This window comes from Sorex fumeus, unplaced genomic scaffold, assembly GCF_029834395.1.
Source record: "Sorex fumeus unplaced genomic scaffold, SorFum_2.1 ptg000047l, whole genome shotgun sequence".
Lineage (NCBI taxonomy): Eukaryota > Metazoa > Chordata > Mammalia > Eulipotyphla > Soricidae > Sorex > Sorex fumeus.
In genome coordinates, this window is record NW_026606104.1 from 36738792 (window position 1) to 36760625 (window position 21834).

General features: G+C 45.0%; 1 protein-coding gene across 1 annotated transcript in view; it reads left to right on the top strand.

Moving 5' to 3' along the window:
* The first annotated feature begins 222 nt into the window (after positions 1–222).
* MICOS10 (mitochondrial contact site and cristae organizing system subunit 10) overlaps positions 223–21834 on the top strand; it is a 36129-nt gene continuing 14517 nt past the window's right edge. The window contains exon 1 of the mRNA XM_056123342.1: positions 223–401. Coding sequence (XP_055979317.1) covers positions 338–401 — 64 coding nt within the window. The 5' untranslated portion in view covers positions 223–337. The remainder of the gene's footprint in view (positions 402–21834) is intronic.

Genomic DNA, 21834 nt, shown 5'->3' on the forward strand with positions numbered 1-21834 from the left:
CCGTGTGCCCTCGGGAGCCGGCCCGGAGGACGGACCCGCGACCCCCGCCCCGGGAGCGCGTCAGCCCCTCCCCGCTCCCGCAGGCGCGGCTCCAAGGTCAGGGTCACCTCGGGCCTGCCGGCAACCCCGTCACCTTGACGACCGAGCCCGGAAAGCCGGAAAGGACGGAAGCGGCTCCCCGCTCGTCGTCTCGCGAGATCTCCCGGTGCAGCCGCCGCCGCCGCCGCCGCCGGGCTGACGCGCCGGAGAGCGGCGGGCGGCTCTCGCGAGATCTGCGCGGCGTCGGAGCGCGGGGGGCCCCGGCCGTCAAGGGAAGCGGGAGCCGCCGGTGGGGAACATGTCGGAGTCGGAGCTCGGCAGGAAGTGGGACCGGTGCATGGCGGATGCGGTGGTGAAGATCGGTGAGCGGGCGCGCGCGGCCGGGGGCGGGGAGCGGCCTCGGGAGGGCTCGGCCGGGGGCCGGGAAGAGGGGCCGGCGCGGCGGCGGGGCCGGGGTCCCGAGCCCGCAGCCCGCCCGCCCGCCCGCCCGGGAGGCCGCGCGCCCCCGCCGCCCGCCGAGGAAGGTCACCGGGAGGCCGCGCCGACTCTCCTGCCCGACGGGGGCGCCGGCCTCTCGCGGCCTGGCGGCGGGGGCGAGCGTCGCCCCGGAAGGGCTCGCTCCCCCGTGCGCCCGGGGACTGCACCCGGGGAGCCCGGGACGGGCACTGCCCCGAGGGGCGTGGAGGGGCGGGCTGGGAGAGGGGGTCGCGCCCGGGCGGAGAGAGGCATCTGCCGGCCCCTGCGCGCCGGGTCTCCTCCTCCGGGGCCAGGAGTGGGTGGGGAAGACGAGCCCGGGGGTCTGGGGTCGGCCCCAGGCCCGGTCGGTCCCCGTGTCCCGGCGGGGAAAGCGACGCCGGGTTGGGGTGGAACCCGGGGCCTCGCGCGTGCGGGGCCGCGCGGGACCCAGATCCTCGCCCACCAGCCTCGGCGCCTGCTCTTCGACGCCGGCTTTGGACCCTCCGCATCCCGTGGTTTCTCTTGGGGGGTCCAGAAGAGCCGCTTTCGAGCGTGGCCCGAGGGAGAGCGAGCAGGTTCTCTTGCGTGATGGATGGATTCGCCACCGGCGTGTGCAGGGTCTCCGGGAAGGACGCTTCGTTAGAAACTGTTGAGGATGAATCAATCCTGTTAATTTTTCACTATCGTTGCACTCCGGTTCAGCACTTCACCATCTGGGTCGCTTCGGCAGTTTATTTAACCTCTCCTGCGCTCTTTCCTGTTTGGCAATTGGGCAGTATTTGGCTCTTCCTCGCTCACAGAATTGGTGGGAGTGTTGAAATGAGCATGTGGAGGCTTCAGGATGGATCTCTTAGTAGAAATGGGCTCTTCTGGAAATCACCAAGGACAGTTTTCGTTGGCAGATTGCAGTTAGAGGAGATTCCACATCTAGGTACCAAATGACCAAAATAATAATGATTATTATTTGCAATTATATCATAAATAATTTATAATTATTACTATTGTTATTTTTGTTAAGCATACTTTTTTTTTTTTTTTACTTTTTGGGTCACACCCGGCAATGCACAGGGGTTACTCCTGGCTCTGCACTCAGGAATTACTCCTGGCGGTGCTCAGGGGACCATATGGGATGCTGGGGATCGAACCCGGGTCAGCCACGTGCAACGCAAACGCCCTACCCGCTGTGCTATTGCTCCAGCCCCTAAGCATACTTCTTGAGTGTGGGAATACAGCATTGAATAAGCCAGGGACCCTCCCTGCTTTTTTGTTCACGATTTTCTTTCCTAAAGTAACTACTAAAGAGTGTGATACATGCGGTTAAAAATAGGCTTTGTGGGACTGGGAATGTGGCTTAGTGGTGATGCACTTATCAAGTATGAGGCCCTGGGTTCAGTTACAAACACCACATGGTCCCCCCCACCACCACCACCACTCTGGTTGTGGACCAAAGCAAACAAACTAAAAATGGTTGATTTTGGAGAGAGAGAGAGAGAGACACCTGAATTTGAAATTATTTATTCTTTACCCCATCTGCCTCACTGGTTTTATAGCTTTGGGTAAGATCTCTTTCTTAATTATGTAATGAAGACATTGCTTTTGAAGGATTAAGAGGATTAAAGGATCTTATTAAAAAATAAGATACTTAGTTTCATGTCTGGTCCTTATGTGTTCAGGAATGGTAGTAATGATTGTTGATATCAGTAATATGCTACTGATGATCGCTTGCGGCAGTAAGTAGTCTCACTGTCATTTATGTGTAGGGTGTTGTGGGGGACACAGTTGTAAAAATGAGGAAAGGGAAGAATTGAATGACTGATTCAAACTCTTTAGGTCTATTATAAAGCAAGTAAGTGGAATCATCCAGTGAGAATTTGTAAAGACTATGGGACTTTAGCTGATCTTTGGAGAATGCCCTGAATATTTTTTTTTTTTTGCTTTTTTTTGGGTCACACCTGGCGATGCACAGGGGTTACTCCTAGCTCTATACTCAGAAGTTACTCCTGGCAGTGCTCAGGGGACAATATGGGATGCTGGGAACCGAACCCGGGTCAGCTGCGTGCAAGGCAAACGCCCTACCCACTGTGCTATCTCTCCAGCCCCGCCCTGAACTTTGATGGTCCGAGAACAGAGTCTGAGTCCCCCCCCCAAAAAAAAATTTTTTTTTCCATGTGCAGGATTTAACCCGGGAAGACCTCACACGGAATGTAACTGCCCACTGTGTGAATTCCTGACCCCAACTAAGTCAAACTGAGTTTATAGAGAAGGAAATTTGCCAGCATGTAAAGGCTGGGGAGATAGCTCAAGGTGCTTTAGAGCATGCCTGGCTCAAAGGTCTTTGATTCCTGATACCATGTCATCTGGAGGACTGATAGGTAGAGCCCTACCCTCCCACCCCTGCTCCACTCACCCCCAAAAAGAGAGAATCAAGCATCTAGAAGTGAAGGGTCCCTATTGGAGTTTAAGCATTCTTATTTCACTGCCACTTCTCCGTAAAGAAAGAGGTAGCTTTTCATGGAGTCAGTTGTGAAATGTCTGAGATTCCACTTTGTCTTGAACTCTCTCTCTTGACTTTGGTGTAGTATATTTACAAACATTCCACATACCCAACATCTCTGTCTTAGAAATCTCTAGGGGGTCAGAATGATAGTACGGAATGATAGTACAATGGTAGAGCTCTTGCCTTGCATGTGGCTGACTAGGGTTTGATCCCTGGCACCCCTTATGGTTCCCTGAGCTCTGCCAGAAGTGATCCCTGAGCATAGAGCCCAGTGTAAGCCTTGGCACAGCTAGGTGTGTAGCCCAACACCCCACCCCTGGGGGAAAAAAATGGATTCTTATGCTTCAGACCTGGTTTGATCCCAGCACTACACATCTAGGTGTACTCTGGAGGTCCTCTAGCATAGCTGGATGTGATCTGGTGGTCCCTGGGTGTAGGTTCAAGCAATACTACATTGTCACGTCCAAGCATTGATTGAGGTGTTGCCAGGAGTGGTCCCTAGGGCCTCCTAAGCATACTTGGGCGGTGCTACCAAAAAAAAAATTCGTCTATTTCTGTCTCTAAAGCTATTTAGGCCTAGACTGGTAGGGAGTCATGCAATAGTTCTAAGCAACAAATATTTATTGAACTCTGGGCTAGTAAAGAAACAACGCATTTCACTGCTCTCAGCGGGGAATTGCTGTGATCAAAATGGAATTTGGTATGATTGTCTGGCAGGGTTTTATACAGAACAGATCTGGAGTAGAGGAGGCTAACTGACTCCTTTGAATGTGAAGTGGTGAAAGTTTGGGCTCTTATTTTTGGGCTACTCCCTTGCTCTGTGGTCAGAGGGTCACTTCTGGAGGTACTTCATGGATCATGGATTTTGGGGCACTCAGCCTGGGACTTGAGCATGCAAAAGCTTGTGTATGCTAGAAATTAAGAAACCCTTTGAGTCATCTCCCTGATCCAGAAGTCTGATCTCTTAGACCATTATTCTTTAACTGCCAAGGCCAACAGGTAATGGGGAAGGTCAGAAACCACTAGTCAGGTTCTTACTACCCCTCTGAGAATGGGATTACAGGTCAGGTGCTTGTCTGCAAGTATGAAAGGTTGAAGGACATTGTCTTAGACCATAGGGTGGGTGTGTTTGAGACACTTCAGTCTTCCCCCATTTACAAAATGGAAACACTAGTACCTACTTCCTAGGCTACAGTAATGCTGAGTACACAGTAATAAATCGATAAATGCTATTTTCCTTTTTTATTTTTTCTAGAGGCGGGTTTTGGGTTTTGGGCCACACTTGGCAACGTTCAGGGGTTACTCCTGGCTTTGCACTCATGAATTACTCGGGGGACCATATGTGATGCTAGGGATTGAACCTATTCGGCTTTGTCCAAGGCCCTACCTGCCATACTGTCGCTCAAAAAAGTGCTGTTTTCTTGATCTTCTCTTTAGCTAGTTAACTTTGTCTTGTTTTCACTTCTTATTAAGGTGATGCCAAGATTAGAACTTGGTCAAGTGGTAATGTCTTTGATTAGAATTTGGAAATAGGGTTTGGAAAGAGGTAACTTGAAAAACTAGAGCTCACGGCTGGTGTTAGGGAAGCGTCAGGTTTGACCTCCAGCACAGTCAGATGTGGGCCTAAAAGAGATGCAGAGTGCATATACATTATTTGCAATAAACAGCATAGAAGATTTAGCAATTTATTATATGGGAGAATATAGTGAGGAAAAAGGTCTTGATTTTGATTTCTTTACTTCTTACATAGTTGAATTTGTCTGAGAATAAGTTGAGGAAGGGGGTTTTAATTAAGCAGGGGGCACAGAGATTGGGTCATACCCAGCTATGCCCAGGGCTTACTCATGGCTGTGCCCAGACATCACTCCTGGTACTGCTCAGGATACCTAATGCAGTGCCAGAATCAAACCAGAGGCAAGTACTTTAATGCCTGCACCATCTTTCTGGCAGCCTGCGGGGTAATTTTGAGGGAGACGTTGACTTCAGATTTTGAGGGGGATGTCTCTTTCTTTAGTAATGTACTTAAAGAGTATACTAGAGATGAAGCATGGACAATGATTAGGGGGGAGGTTAGTTTAAATGGTCTTTGAGACTATTAAAGGAACATAGTTCTGTAGTGGGTATTTTAGTTCCTATTCCAGTACAGTGAGGTTAGGGATTGTATATTTTGTGGGGGTTGTTGGGCCACACTAGGTGATGCTGGGGGCTACTTCTGACTTAGTGCTTCAGGTCTTTCCCTGCAGTGTGTGGGGAAATATGTGGTATCAGGAATCGAACCGGGGACTCCTGCGTAAAAATATCTCCCCGGCCTCGTTTTATTTTGCAGGCCAGTTTTATTTTTTGTTTTGGTCACAGCACCTCTCCTGGAGCCATCCCTGTAGACGAAGCCAGGACTAAGCCCTGGGGTTGGAGAACCAATAGGCTTGTATGTTAGTCAGTCGTTTTTTTAAAAAAAAGTGTGTTCTTTGGGACCCGAGATAAGACTTGGTGATAGAGTACCACACCGCACATTGTGGTGAGACACTGAGTTAGATCCTTGTACCACAAAAAAATAAAATAATGGGACCAGAATGATAGTTCAGTTCACCTTAGTGCTTGCCTTGCATGTGGCCAACCCGGGCCATCCCAGCACCCCAGATGGCCCCTCAAGCACTGCCGGGTGTGCCCCCAAAACAAAAATGATAATGACAATGGAGATATAACTCAGGGGTAAAGCACATGCCTCGTAATCATGAGACCTGAGTTCGATCCCTGTCGCTACAAGAAAATAATTTAGAAGTGTGTTCTGAAGGATCGCTTGCTCAGAAGTGTAAACAATGTCTTAGAATATTCTCAAATGATTTTGGTTTTTAGGAAGAAATACATTTATTTAGACATACCCCTTTTGCTTTTCTGCTGTCAAAAGAAAAGCAGTTCTTCCCCCCTCCCCCCACCCTCCATTAGTTCTGTTTAGTAGATACCTATTTACTTTTGTGTTTAATAGGAGTATGGTAGGATAGGTGGTTTCTGATATGAAACCTTACCTGCTATACTATTGCTCCAGCTTCTACAGTTTGATTGTCCTGCCATGTAAATTCTATGAGAACCAGAGATTTGGGGGAGGGGCATATTTGGGCCACACCCAATGGTGCTCAGTGGTTACTCTTGGCTCTGTGCTCAGGGTAGTGCTTGAGGAACCATACGGAGTGCTTTAGATCCTACAGGGGTCAGCTGTATATAAGGCAAGGATTTTAACTCCTGTTTAGACATCTCCTGACCCCAGAGATTGTTTTTTTCAGTGTTGACACCCCCCCCCCAAATTCCTGGCATAGAGACTGCATACAATATGATTATAAAATGAGTGTTTATTGTTGAGAAATTTGTAGACTGGTCTCTGCCGCTCTTTACTATTCTGTATTTATTAACTGAATGAGTATTTAAATTAAACTTCCAAATACAGTTATTTCATGTGAATTTCTGCTATCCTTGTGCACTTGGGACTTTGCCAAACATTTATTTCATTTGGGGTCTGGAAATAAATACCCACACAGCGGGTAGGGCGTTTGCCTTGCACGCGGCTGACCCGAGTTTGATTACTCTGCCCCTCTCAGAGAGCCCGGCAAGCTACCAAGAATATCTCGCCCGCACCCACACGGCAAAAGCCTGGCAAGCTCCCCCCCCCCCCCCATGTAATTCGATATGCCAAACACAGTAACAAGTCTCACAATGGAGACGTTGCTGGGCCTGCTCAAGCAAATTGATGAACAGTGGGAGGACAGTGCTCCAGTGCAGTGCTTATTTCATTTGATGAAGTGATTACTGTCGGTAGATCTTGATAATAAAGTAATATGAGAAGTGTTTGGTAATAGTCAACGAAGGAACAAACTAGAGAGCCCTAAAGGTAAAAGGTAAAGGCCCTCCCGTTGATCGTCGATTTGCTCGAGCGGGCCCAGTAACGTCTCCATTGGAGACTTTGTTGTTACTGTGTCTGGCATATCGAATACTCTCGGTAGCTTGCCAGGCTCTCCGAGAGGGGCGGAGGAATCGAACTCGGGTCGGCCATGTTGGCCGCTTGTAAGGCGAACGCCCTACCCGCTGTGCTATCGCTCCAGCCCTATAGTACTTAAAAGAGTAGAGGGGGGTATTGATTTAAATGGAGGTACCAAACTCTATTGCAGGAAATTGAAAAGGAGTCAAGAATGTTAACATTTTATGAATGGCGTGTTCCATTAGTTTCATGTGAATGCATCATTAATGGTTTTTGCTATTTTATGGATTTTTAGAAAAATTTTATCAGATTTATTGAATTTTTTTTCCCTTCTATTCAGTTTAAGAACTCTGCTTTTTTTTTTCCTTATAAATACTGAACAGTGTGTCTTGAGTTAAGTCACATGTTTTGCGTGTAGGCATAGTAGCTTGCCAAAAAACCTAAGAGTTGGTGGTCAGTCCCCACAGAGACAGTGCCATCAGCTCCTGCTTGTCACTTTGGACTAGCTAGGATGTTATATATTCTCAGGGACAATAGGAGTCTAGGAGATGAGTAAATGAGTGTAAAGACTTGTGGTGGTGCTTCTCTGTAATTTGAGATTTTTTAGGCCTACGAGTGGTTCTTGGAAGTAGCGTCATTGCCCTAGAGTCCTATTACAGCTCACTCTTGGATTCCCAAGGCCTGTGTTGGCAGTCTTTGGCTTTGTGACCAAGTTCATGTCAGTGACTAGGGCTTCAGAGTTACAGGTTTACCAGAGTAGGATTTAAGGAAAACCTGACCCCAGTACTTAGGTGAATCCTTAGTGGGACTTGAAAAACTTTCTAGTTTCCTGTGTCCATTTCCCTTGATTTTCCCCCCTCACTGTGTGACTGAAAATGTGACTAATTTTTGTTTTTATTTTTTGTTTGGTTGTTGCTGGGCCATACCCAACAGCTCAAGGCTTACTCCTGGCTCTTCACATGCTTTTGCCATCCCCCCCCCCCCCCCGATTTACTTTCATTAGAAATAGATCACTAAGCTGCTTTGTGCGTGAGTTTTTTCACTGATAAATTAATAGTACCTGCCTTGGAAGGTTATAAGTAAGGCTAAAGAGTGAAAATCTCTGTTGAGCAAGCAAGGACATTTTTTGTCCTTGATAAGTATTAGCCATAAGGATGTAATTGAAAGCTAGAAAGCAAAAAGCAAATGAATAGGTTGGCTTTGATCTTGGCTATTGTAGATAGTATATAAACCTGACAATAGTGGCCCGAGAGATAGTACAGTGGGTAGGGCACTTGCCTTGCACACGGCTGACCCGGGTTCAATCCCCTGGCACTCCGTGAGGTCCCTGGAACACCACCAGGAGTAATTCCTAACTGCAGAGCCAGGAGAAACACCTGAGCATTGTCAGGTGTGGCCCCCAAACCAAAAAAAAAAATTAAACCTGACAACCAGTATTCTAGTTTATATGTACTGCTTCTGTGATTTTCCCCAAGCAGTTTAATACCAGGTGCTGTGGAAAGCCCAAGGGGCTGCACAGGTGAGAAGGCACTATCCTGCCCATAGGGGGCGCGCCGCCTGAGAAACGGGAGAAGAAGGTGTGTCTTGGAAAACAGCCATTTAGTAGGAGAGCTAATAGAGGATTGCATTTCAGGCCTCAGCCTGCCCTTCCAGGCAGTTCCCAGGGGAAGGAGGAACTTTGACTTCTTTGGGGAATCATGATAATGGTTACTGAGTATTGAGCACTTCTGTTGTGTCAGACATTGCTAAGCATGCTGTAGTCATATTTTTTCTGCATTATCTCATTTAACCTTCATACAGAGATCCCAAAATTTCTTCCCTAACTTTTTAGGGGGGTTGGGCCACCCAGCTGAACTGGGGAATCACTCCTGGCTCTATGCTCAGAGATTGCTTCTGATAGTACTTTGGGGATCATGCAGGATCAGGGATTGAACCAGGGTTGGCCAAGTATGTTAGCCCAGTACTATTTTGCCTGCTCTCTCCAATTTTTCTTGGTTGCCATAGAATACACATAACAAAGTTTATTCAGAGTGTGGCTCTTTTCAAGTATACATTTAAGTGATATCACATACATTCATAAATTTTGTTCTCATAGCTGTCCTAGATCTCCACAGTTTCTTTCTCATCTTTACAAGATTGAAACGCTGGGCCCATTTAACATTTTCCCGTCCTCCAGCCCCTGGCAGCCACTTTTCTACTTGTGTCTCTAATTTTGAACTACTTCCTCACATAAGAGTAATCATATAGCATGTCTTCTTGTGACTGGCTTATATCGTGTAACTTAATGATTTCAAGATTCATTTATGTTGTACTTTATGTCAGAATTTGCTGGTCTTTTTTTTTGGCCACACTGATATTCCTGATATTCAGGGCTTAATTCTGACTCTGCTCTCAGGGATCATTCCTGGTTGGGATGGGGCACCACACATGATATCGGGAATTGAACCTACTTTGGCAACTGTAAGGCCAAGGATATTTGTTCGTGTGTGTGTGTGTGTGTGTGTGTGTGTGTAATTTTGCTTATTCACCTATTGATGGCTATTTGATTTGCTTCCATGTTTGTTGGTTTGTTTTTTTTTTTTCAGTGGGGGGGAACACCCAGCAGTGCTCAGGGACTGTTAACTCAGTGCTCAAGTGTCTTTTCCTGACATGCTCAGGATCCTATATGTAGTGCTGGGAATCAGATTGGTATCTGGTACATGTGAGGCAAGAGCCTTAACCTGTGCACTACCTCTCTGGCCCTGTGTACAAGGTTTTATGCAACGTTTTTATTTCCCTTAGGTATGGTAACTACAGGTGTAGTATTTGAAGAAAACTCTTGAATGTTAAAATGAAGAGTAATGATTGGATTTGCAGTTTCAGAAAAAGCCACTGAAGTGACAAGAAGAATGAATTGGAAAGGCTCAGGAGAAAGGCAGGAGATGAGTTAGTATTATGTTTACCAAAGATAAAACAGTCATTAGCGGAAACCAGAGCTTAGATGGAAGCAGAAGAAATAGAAAAGGAGACAGATGTAGAATAGTGACAGTCTGTTGGTCATATTTACAGAGTCTGAAATGCAGGCAGAGAATGCATGATGAATGAGATGAATCAGGGGTGGTGCTCCTGTAATGAGGATGACTCAAGTTGCTGTGCACAGTGAGAGAGGCGGGACACCCACCCCAGCAACTCAGTGGGAGAGAGCTTCCACCCTGCAGGCAGCACATCCCTCATGTACTGACTGTGACCCCTTCCTGGGGTGGGTGTCGTTGTTTGTGTTCCACAGCACCACAGTGAAAGTGGGATTGCCAGCGCAACAGAGCCAAGCATATGCTATCCCTAGTCATCCCATCAGTAACAAAGAAAAGAAGGAAAGGTGACCCGAAGAGGAACCTAATATTTTGTGGTTCATTAATTTCTGATACGGAGATAGGACACCAGCTCTTTGCACTCAGCTGACAGGGAAGTAAATTCCTTGCCACACATTCATCTTTATAACAAAAGAGATGTTCCTTTGTTAGGGAAATAGAGCAGTAAGAGGCATAGCAGCTTGCCTGCCTTATCAGAACCAGTAGATTTTGTGTATTCATGCTAAAATGGCCTAAGACCATTTTTTAAAAAAATTTTATTTATTTTTTGCTTTTTGGGTCACACTAGCGATGCTCAGAAATTACTCCTGGCTCTGCACTCTGGAGTTACTCCTGGCAGTGCTCAGGGGACCATATGGGATGCTGGGAATTGAACCTGGGTTGGCCGTGTGCAAGGCAAACACCCTACCTGTTGTGTTATTGCTCTAGCCCCTAAGACCATTTTAAGGTTTTAAAAAATGCTCTACTGAAAGAGACCGTTGAATAAAGTCATAGAAAAAGATCGAAATATTATTTTTCTAATTTTTTTTTTTTAAGTATCAGTTCATCTGATAAATGTGGGTTGCCACAAAGTATTGGTGGCACATCAAAAATTGCCTTTTGGTAGCCTGTGTTTGCAAACTTCTATCTGTTTCATTGGGTGGTATCAACTAAGCTAAACTAAAATACTTCAAAGGTTTTGGTTGTTCATAGGTTTGGGTTTCAAATTAGTACATATTAATTGTTGAATAAGGAGCCATATTTTGTTATATGTATATCTAAACAATGGGAGCGAAAAAACTTTCCATTTGCTGCAGTAGTACGAATAATAGAACATTGTGATCTTGCTAGAGGAGAATTTGCTGTTGTATTACAGAATAATGTAATTAGGCAGTATATAGAACTTGAAACATATTTAAATTTTTGTTCTAGATGTGGTTTTATGCTTTCCTAAAATGTGGCCTGAACTAGTTTATTAGTAAATAAGCCGAATTGCTTTCTCTGGCAAGTGCATTTCAGTTTTGAATCCAAGTAAAAATACAAATATTTACTTATAAAAGTTGTTTAGTGTAGTAATATTTTTACTGCAGCCATTGACCCACTAGTGAAATGTTAGGGCATTACTAGATTGGATCCTGTTTGTTTAAAGGCCAAGAAAAGGAAAGAGCAAGGAAGTTAAAATTAATTGCCTGCTAGTTATATGTCATTGGCAGGTATACTAACATATTACCCTTTTTAAAAATATTGTCTTAGCAGCTTAGTGAAATTTTATTATATCTTTTTTCTAGCAAGAGAAATAATGCTAAAGGTATTCGTAGTAACTTAAAAATGATTTTAAGATCTGTATGAAAATGTAAACAATCCAGGGATTTTTTTTTTCTTTTTTGGGTCACACCCGGCGATGCCCAGGGGTTACTCCTGGCTCTGAACTCAGGAATTACCCCTGGCGGTGCTCAGGGGACCATATGGGATGCTGGGAATCGAACCTGGGTCGACCGTTAAGGTTAAGGTTAAGGCCCTCCCGTTGATCGTCGATTTGCTCGAGCGGGCCCAGTAACGTCTCCATTGGAGATTTTGTTGTTACTGTGTCTGGCATATCGAATACTCTCGGTAGCTTGCCGGGCTCTCCGAGAGGGGCGGAGGAATCGAACTCGGGTCGGCCATGTTGGCCGCTTGTAAGGCGAACGCCCTACCCGCTGTGCTATCGCTCCAGCCCTGACCGTGTGCAAGGCAAATGCCTAACCCACCGTGCTTTTGCTGCAGCCCCAAGGAGTTATTTTTAAAAGAAAAGCCAAGTTGGAGGGCTAATATGACTTGTTTTAAGATTTATTATAAAGCTGCAATAAATAAGAGAATGGATATCTGTACAGATCAGTAAAATTGGCTCAAGCAGAGTAGACTTATAAATACACGGTCAACTCCTTTTTTACAAATAGGCCAAAACAGTATAATGGGGAAATCTTCACCAAATTGTGTTGCAGCAATGGATATTCTTTTTGTTTTGTTTATTTTCAGGCCACACTGGTGGTGCTCAGAGCTTACTTTTGGCTCTACACACAGGGACCACTCCTGGCAGTACTTAGAGGACTGTATGGCTGCCCTGGTTTGACCTCAGATCAGCTGTGTGTAAGGCAAGTGGGCACGCGCCCTGCCTGCTGTACTACCACTCTGACCTCAACAATGGGTGTCTTAACGGCACATATCTCCATACTTTATGCTATAAAATATCAAGAAGAAAACATAGGAGCAAATTTAATGTGACTCTGAGTTCAGATAAGATTTTCGAAGACAACAAAAGCAAAATCACAAAGTAAAAGTTGATGTCCTGATTGATTTAAATGGATAACTTGTTGGGCAGGGATGTAGCACAGTTGTAGAGCATCTGCCTTGTTTGTATGAACTCCTGGGTGCAATTCCTGCTAAATAAACCATATCACATCAGTCTGTCTTCTTTCTTTCTTTCTTTCTTTCTTTCTTTCTTTCTTTCTTTCTTTCTTTGTTTCTGGTTTGGGCAGGTGGGTGGGGACTGGGTACAAGGGTTGCTCCTGGTGGTGCTTAAGAGTTTGCCGTCAGCCCTTGAGCTACCTCTCCGACCCTTTTTATCTTTGGAGGGGGGGATTAGTTGGGGAGGAAGCCCAAGCAGTGTTCAACAGGCCTGGGGGCCACTCTTGGCAATATTTAGCTTGGTTCTGTTGGTTATATGGCTCACTGCTTTAGTCTGGTGATGGGATGTCTTGCTGCTCAGGTCTTGTGGTTCTCAGAGGTCACCGGGGCTATACCTGGTTGTTCTAGGGATCCAACTTGAGATTTTGTGTGTGCTAGGCACATACTCAAGTCCTTCGAGCTATCTTGCTGTGTGGCACCTGCTTCTACCACGTTGTGTTCTAAAGGTACCCTTAAGAAAAAGAAAGGCAGATCTTGGTCTAAGAAAACGTTTTTAATACACATGCATTTTTTATGTTTTGGGGTTTGTTTCGTTTTGTGTTTGGGTCACAATCAGCATTGCTCAGGACTCACTGCTAGCTCTGCTCAGGCATCACTCCTGGCTGGGCGTTGGGGACTACATGTGGTGCCAGGGATCAAACTGGGTTGGCTGCGTGCAAGGCAAGCGCCTGCTGTACTGTAGCTCCAGCCCCTCAATATATGTTTGATAAAGTATTTGTTTGCAGAATAAGCAACTCAAATTTAATGCTAAGACGACAGCTTAGTTTAAGAAAACAAGTAAAATAAATTTGAAAAATTTCTTCAAATATTTTTCAGGGCCAGAGAGAGAGTGACCCCTGAACATTGCCAAGTGTGGCCCCATAAAATAAACAAACAAAAGAAAATAAGTTACACTAGTGATAGAAAAGTACATGAAAGATGTTCGCATCAGTGGTCATTCAGACAAAATCGTAATGAGATACTATACGTAGTAAGTTAAATTTAGGTAAATTTATAAGAATTTATAAATATATAAATAGCTGCCTAGTTATTTTACTTAGTATTCTTCCTAAAGAAATGAAAACATAAGACAGGAGAGACAGTACAGGGGTAAAGTTTACGCTATAAAAATTATACCTCCAAAAAGTTATTTAAAATGAAAACATCCATGATAGATGAATTGGGAGGGGGTGTGTGGAACCTTTGCATTGGAGAGGCGTTGACCATCAGACTGTGAGACAGTAAACTAGTGTACCTACTTTGGAACACTGTCAGGGGTCTAGGGATTAGCTTAGTTGGCACAGCACCTACCCTTCAGGCCCAGGTCTTGAGCGGGATACCTGGTACTGCTTTACCTGCTGAGTGCGTTAGGGGTACAGTAAAGTATGATCTCCAGCACACCGAAACCAAGTGTGCCAGCACCGCAAGCGAAAGTGTGTAAACTCCGGGGAACATGCGCCTAAGCTCTTGGGAGGACCGCACCTCAGTGTGCAACAGCTCTAAGCTCTGCAACCAAAAGTACATGGCACTGGGGCCTGAGCAACAGTACAGTGGGTAGGGCACTTGCCTCGCATGTGGCTGAACTGGGTTCCATCCCCAGCATCACATATGGTACTCTGAGCCCACCAGGATCAATCCCTGAGTGCAGAGGACAGGAGTAAGCCCTGAACCACTGCCAGGTGTGGCCCCTCCAAATAAACCCCAAAGTACATGGCACCACCATAGAGTGTGTGTGAGCACTACCACTAGAATGTGTGACCTGGTCGTTGTAAGAACAGAGTGACTCAGGGGTAAGGGGGACTGGCACTATCAGTGAAAGCCAACCCAGCATTTTCAGCTCTTGATATATGTCCTACATTGTCTCTGTGCTCATGAAACGAGTTAAACTAGAATGCTCATAGAACATTGTTCATAATAACACCTAACTGGAAACTACCCACATGCCCCTTACCAGTATGAGTAAGTATTACTATAATTGAATACTAGACAGGAACAATAATGAACAGACAGCAACTGTTTACAGCGGTGTTGAGCCACTTTCTGTGCGATTCTATTTTTGTGTTTAAAAGCAGAAAAAACGGGGCTCAAGACATAGCTACTCAGGCTGAGATTATGCTTTACGTGCAGATCCTCAGCAATGCATGGTCCCCTGCTCTCTGCTGACATAGCATCCCCTAATGCACCAGGAGTTGTCCTAACCCTTGAGCTCTGCTGGGTGTGCTTCCCCAAAAAAATACAAAGCAAAAAGCTCAGACGAAATGAGTCTTGCTGTTTAGAATTGAAAATAGGTTATTCAGGGCAGAGAGAGAGTGCAGGTGCACGCCTTGCATGCCACTAACCGAGTTCTAATCCTCAACACACATAGGGACCCCCAAGCACTACCAGCTGTCATTCCTGAGCACAGAGCCAGGACTGTCCCCTGAACATTGCCAAGTATGGCCAACTCCCCCGTTCCCTCCCCCCCTCAAAGTGAAAAGATTAAAAAAAAAAAGAATAGAGTTATCTTTGTGTGGAGAGTTTTGACGCAGGGAGCACAGGGCAGCTTGGTTGTAGAATATCTGAGTGATAGTGATCAGAGATCACTGTTCACACTTGTATGGCACTCACATCTGACATGCACATCATCTTCTAGCAACTGAAAATGAGATGTAAGTGAAAGGGAAACGAGTGAGTTTTAAAAAATACATCGCCTGTACTGTTTTGATTTTTTTTTTTTAAAACAAATTGCATGCTCCTGAGGCGGAGGAAACTCCACAAAAAAAGGAACTATTATTTACGAGGTGAAAATCCATTGGAATCTACATGGTAACAGTTGACCATTTAACTTGTCAGCTTTCAAAGTAGGACCTGGGCAAAGTGTCTTTGAAATGTTCTTTAGGGGGTATGAAAGGTAGAAGAAAGGATAAATTTGTAGAAATTGGAAAAAATATGGAAAGGGTTATTGGGTCAGAAAGTGTGACATTAGGTGTCTGAGAGTAGTGACTTGGAGCCTGAGGGTTGGTGCTCATGGATGGTGAGTAGGGTGTGAGGTGTGTGAGGGCGGTGGGTGACCTCACATCTCAGTGTGGCCACAGGCCTGATTACAATTACTTACATATCTTCAGGCAGAATTAAAACGTATGTGATCAGTGATCAACAGTGTTGATAGGGGGGAATTGACATCCAGTACTTAACTTCAGTTTCCTTATCCAGCCTAAATCTGCATTAGGATGTTTAGGATAATTTATAATTGTTGTGACTCTCCAACATGAGTGTTGATAGTTTTATACTTGACTGTGACAACTGTTTATATCTAAAACAAATGATTTTGATTGTGACGGCCAGCTCGTATGAAGCATGTTTGATAGATTTTAAATGATTAACTGGAGCAGTTGATTTAAGAAGCATAATTCATTTTTTACTGGGAAAGTAGTCCTAAGAAAGCTGCGGGTTTCTTGGCATCATTTCAGATGACTAAATTGAAATGTATTCCTGGTAGGATGTTTTTTTCCAACTATATCACCACGGGCCTGTATATGACAAGCCTTAAACTTTTAATAGGTAGATCACTCTGATTAGATGCAAAACCAAATGTATTACTGCTCTAATTTTGTATTGTCTTAACATCAGAATGAACACTACTGTTAAATATATATTCCTCCAAACGATTGACTATTGAAAAACTACAACTTAATTTTTCTCCTGTTTCAGCAATAACTTGAAATAAATTTCAGCCCATAATTTTTATTTTGGAAGAATTAAATTTTTCTTAATACATGCAAATCTGTGATTTGAAGAGATTTATTATGCTGGTTTTTTAGAACAGTAATGCCTTAAGGAAGACTAGGGCCAGAGAGATAGTACATGGTTTAAGGTGCTTGCCTTGTCCCTTCCATGCATCTGGGTTCAATCCCAGGTACTACGTGGTCTCTTAAGCACTATAAGGAGCAGCCCCCAGTCACAGAGCCTGGTACCCCTGAGCACCACTGGTATGACCCCCCCCACACACACACACACCTCAAAAGGTATCCTGTGTCTGATGAGCCAGGGATGTGCCTCACCAGAAGAACACTTAGATCTGCCTTAGATCTGTTTAGTCCTAAGTTCAGTTCCCAATGCGGGGAAAAAAAATAAAAGAACATCCTGCATCTAGTAGAACATATGCTTACTGAGCACCGAAATGGCCCCCGTCCCCCAGTACTGCCTTTGACCATTGAGTCTCCTGTATCCGTAAAAATTTAAGAAAGAATCATTGAACGGTCACTCTCACTTCCTGAGGTTCCTAGTCCCTGATCAAAGTCAGGCTGTGACCTGTGCTTTTTACCTTTGATATCTCTTACTTTACTGCCTAACGGGGAGGGGAGGAAAGGTAGAGGGCAGGCCATTGAGGAGACACCCAAGTAAGGTGACATATTTCAGTCAAGGAACCAGAATGATAGTCCAGGGGCGTAGGTGCTTACCTTGCATCCTGTCACGCTTGACTTAAATCCTGGGATCAGATATGACCGCAGAGCATAGCCAGGTGTGGCACAAGAGCCAAAAAAAGCCAAGAACAGTTTCCAGTCAAAGAAGAGAGAATCTGAAGTCTGGCTCTGTCACCTGCTAGGACTCCTGTACTGCCTTTCCCCTCCCTGGTTTCCCCGTCTTTCATGGCTGCCTCTTCAAACCTGTCTGCTCTCCTTGCCGCCGGAGTGGGCTGTGTAAAGTGCACACCTGATGTGTTGGCTCTTGCTTGATTCCCTTTGTTGCTTTGCGAAAGGTTGGTATCCTTAGTGTGTCCTGCAAGACTGTCTTGCTGTCTCTTACTTCGCATTGATAGGTTAATTGAAAGGAGTTCCTTGCCGTTTATTTCTCTTCTCCCTCTTTCACCTTCCTCTAATCCTGTACATCCTGTTTCTATCATCATACTTTGTACTTTTGAGTGTCTAATGAGGACTAGACAATGAACCTAAAATTGCAGGATTTTATTATTCCCCAGGGCCTAATAGTGTCTGGCACAATGTAGGTTTCCGTTTATATAAATGCTTAATTTTTAAATTTATTTATCTTTCGTTTATGGGCCACACCCATTGGTGCTCTGGGACTGCTCTCAGGCTGCTGTGTGGTGGGTTATTTCCAACAGTGCTTGAAGCAGGCCCTGCATGGAAAGTCTTGGCTGGACCTTTGTGTCATCTCTGGGCCTCTCTGTTGTATAATTTATGCAGTGCCCACACATAGTATTGGCTGGAATGCATTTTGGAAGAGATTTTGTTTCCTCTGGTAAGTCAGAATTAATGAGTGTGTGTTTGTGTGTGTGCATATGTGCGTGCATGTGCATGTGTACATGTGTGTTCAAGGGCTGCACTGGCAGGAGTGTGGCATGGTGATCAGGAGCCCGATCTCTGAGCCACACTGCTTGTTATTCTAAACCCCAAATGTGTGATCGGAAGCCTTCTGGGTCTCAGTTTCCTTTTGTTCAGAGAGGACTAAGAACAAGGTTTTAATTTTGAGGATTACACGAGATCGTAAGCATAAATGTTTAGTGAGTACACTAATTTTATGTAGTGTTCTGCAAAGCAGATACTGCATTTTTATAAGTCAAGTTATTTTTTCAATCTATTAAAGTAGTTTGGTGTTAAGAGGTAAATACCACAAATAGGTAGCATCAGTGTCTTTGAATTGGATCTCGTAAATATTCTCAGCATTTTCTTTTGATAGATTCTCTCCCCCACACCCTGTTGCCGATTCCTCCGCCCCTCTCGGAGAGCCCGGCAAGCTACCGAGAGTATTGGATATGCCAGACACAGTAACAACAAAGTCTCCAGTGGAGACGTTACTGGGCCCGCTCGAGCAAATCGACGATCAACGGGAGGGCCTTTACCTTTACCTTTACACCCTGTTGCCAACTCCCAACTCATGTACACACATGTATGTGTGGTACATACACTAGTCAGTTAGGTCGTGTGCCCACATAGAACCTCTTCCTTTCCAAGTCTCCCTGCTCACCTTAGCAGAAAGAGTCTTCCTCAAGTATAGGTTGTGCTGTGTCGTTCCTAACTGACAGCTGTACCTGCTCCTCACCTCAGTGCCTTCGGGACAGCATGGGCTTCCTCTCTTTCCCCCACCCCTCCTCCTCCCTCTCCCCTCTTTTTTTCCCTGGGTGCCAGGACTGGAACCCAGGTCTCCTGCATGCATGGCAAGTGCTCTGCCACTGAGCCACATCCCCAAGCCCAAAGTGTGTGTTTAAAGACAACTCGAAGGGGCTGGAGCAATAGCACAGTGGGTAGGGCGTTTGCCTTGCACGCGGCCGACCCGGGTTCTATTCCCAGCATCCCATATGGTCCCCCCAAGCACCGCCAGGAGTGATTCCTGAGTGCAGAGCCAGGAGTAACCCCTGAGCATCGGCTGGGTGTGACCCAAAAAGCAAAATACATAAATAAAGACAACTTGAATGCACCTCTTTCTTGAAGATTGAAGTCTTTGCAGTTAAATGTGTCCCCACCCTTCTATGTACCCTACAATGTGCTCTGTCCCTCTCGCCACAGAGGAACAACTTCATTTTGGTGTTCTGGACCCTTCACCTGTCATTACCTTTTCTTGAGCACAAGCTCTCCAGGGAAGTGTCTTACTTATTTCTGACTTTTCTTTTACCCAAATACTCTTGTACTTCAGTGCTCAATAAATACTTGAACTTTCAGTTTGTTCTTACAATTCTTTTTGTGGGAGAAATACTATGTTTTAATGTATTGTTCTTCTGAGCTTTTTACACATATGTTCTTGTTTGTTTCTGTTTTGGGGCCACACCCAGCGATGCTCGGGTTACTCCTGGCTCTGCACTCAGAAATTATTCCTGGCAGTGCTGGGGGACCACATGGCATAGCTGGATGTCAAGCCTGCATGCAAGGCGCACGTCCTGCCTGCTGTGCTTCGGTTCCAGCCCCTACACACACATTCTTTTATCTGCATAAGTTTTGTTGTTGTTGTTACTTGTGGGAATTCATCCTCCTAGCTAAAAAATGGACATTTGTGGGTGGAGAGATAGCACAGCAGGTAGGGCTGTTGTTTCTTGGTCTGAGTGCAGCAGTTGGCAGATGAAACCTTCATGCATATACAAAGCGTATGCTAGCCTGTTGAGCTGTCTGGCCCCCAGGATTTATCTTTTAACAAGATTCTCAGAATTTTGGGTCTCATGTATGGTCTATATTCATTAATTTTCCCCTTTTCCCCAGTGATTTATTTTATTTTATTTATATGGGCTAGAGCGATAGCACAGCGGTAGGGCATTTGCCTTGCATGTGGCTGACCCGGCCAACCTGAGTTTGATTCCACCTCTCAGAGAGCCCGGCAAGCTACCAAGAGTATTTTGCCCGCACAGCAAAGCCTGGCAAGCTACCTGTGATGTAATCAATATGCCAAAAACAGTAACAACAAGTCTCACAACAAGGAGACGTTACTGGGCCCGCTTGAGCAAATCGATGAACAAAACAGGAGGACAGTGCTACAGTGCTACTATACTACCAGGTTTGGCACTGTCAGTATCCTGTTTCCTGAATGAAGAAACTGATACCTAGAGGAGTTATGTAATTTACTCAAGGACTGGGGCACAACTAGTAAAAAAATCTAACAGTATTCACAGTCATGTTTTTAAATTTTATTTGCTTTGGTGGGGGGGGCACACCTGACTGCTCAGGGGTCATTCCTAACAGTGCTCCTGTGCTCAGAGGATCATCTATGTGGTACTGGAGATCAAACACCTTATCATGTGTATTATCTCTCTGGCTGCTTCGCAATCATGTTTAACCTGTCTTACTCTGGTTCACATAATCTGGTAACCACTTTTACCACTTTTCAAAAAATGAACACTTCTTCCTCCACTGATACACTGCAAGAGTAAAGAAATTTACCCCGTGTCCATTTCATAGCACTAGTAAATGTTAATCATGTACATGTGTAAGGATAAGTTGTGTATAAGAACAGGCAAAACCACAGAAGCTGTTACGATGCAAACGTACAGTTTGCTGATTCCCTGATTCTTATATTTACTTTCACAAGGATGAGAATTCAGTTACTGATATTGATAAGGAGGGGTTAGAGCTATTGGTGGTGTTAGGAAAGAAGAAGAAAAAAAAACGCTTGAGCACTTTATAGACCTTAGCCCATTTGGCTTCATTTTATCACCAACCAGAGCACAAAGGAATGTATTTCCTGGCACTGAGGTGTTGACTTATTGATTTTCCATAATTTCAGGTTTTTGTTATTCAACCACTCCTGATAAGTCAAACATCTGGTTTCCTTAAAGGACACAAGAGTAGCTTAGTCATAAATCACTCTGTCACAGGTAACAGTTGGCTGGCTCTGTTGCCTTGTGGCCTTCCTCTGAGCTCTCCCTATGCCTGGGAAAGTGCCTCTCTTTGGAACCAGACGGCCTGCTTTTGAATTCTACATTTCAGTTGTATGGACTTGGATAAGTCACTTAATCAGTTTGTCTTCTATAAGACAGCCATAATTCTTAAATGTTAATGCCTCAAAAACTCCATTTTTCCACAACGAAATGTGATACATTACATTACAGCTTTTTTTAAAAAAAAATTGTGTTATAACTTTCTTTTTTCTCTTTTTTTTTGGGGGGGGGGGCTTCTGTTTTGTTTTGGAGCCATACCCAGCGATGCTCAGGGCATACTCCTGGCTCTGTACACAGAAATTACTCTTGGCAGGGCTTAGGGACCATATGGGCCTCCAGGGATCGAACCTGAGTAGGTCCCTTGCAAGATAAGCACTGTACCTGCTGTGCTAGTGTTCTGGCACCTCTTTTTTCCCCTTAAATAGTCTTCTGAGTTTTTGTTTGTTTTTAGACCATACCTGGCTTGCACCTACCAGTGCTTGAAGGCCTTTGCAGTGCTGATGTTCATGGACTCCTTCATGCAAAGCATGCAGTCTAGCCTTTTAGCCCTCTCCCTGGCCTAGATTTCTTTTTCTGTGCAACAAAATTGTATGACTCTCAGGATTCTGAAATTTGAATCATGCTCTATGCACTCATTAAAAAAGGTTATTTTTTATTTTTTATTTATTTTTTGCTATTTGGGTGACACCCGGAGATGCTCAGGGGTTACTCCTGGCTCATGCACTCAGGAATTGCTCCTGGCGGTGCTCAGGAGACCATATGGGGT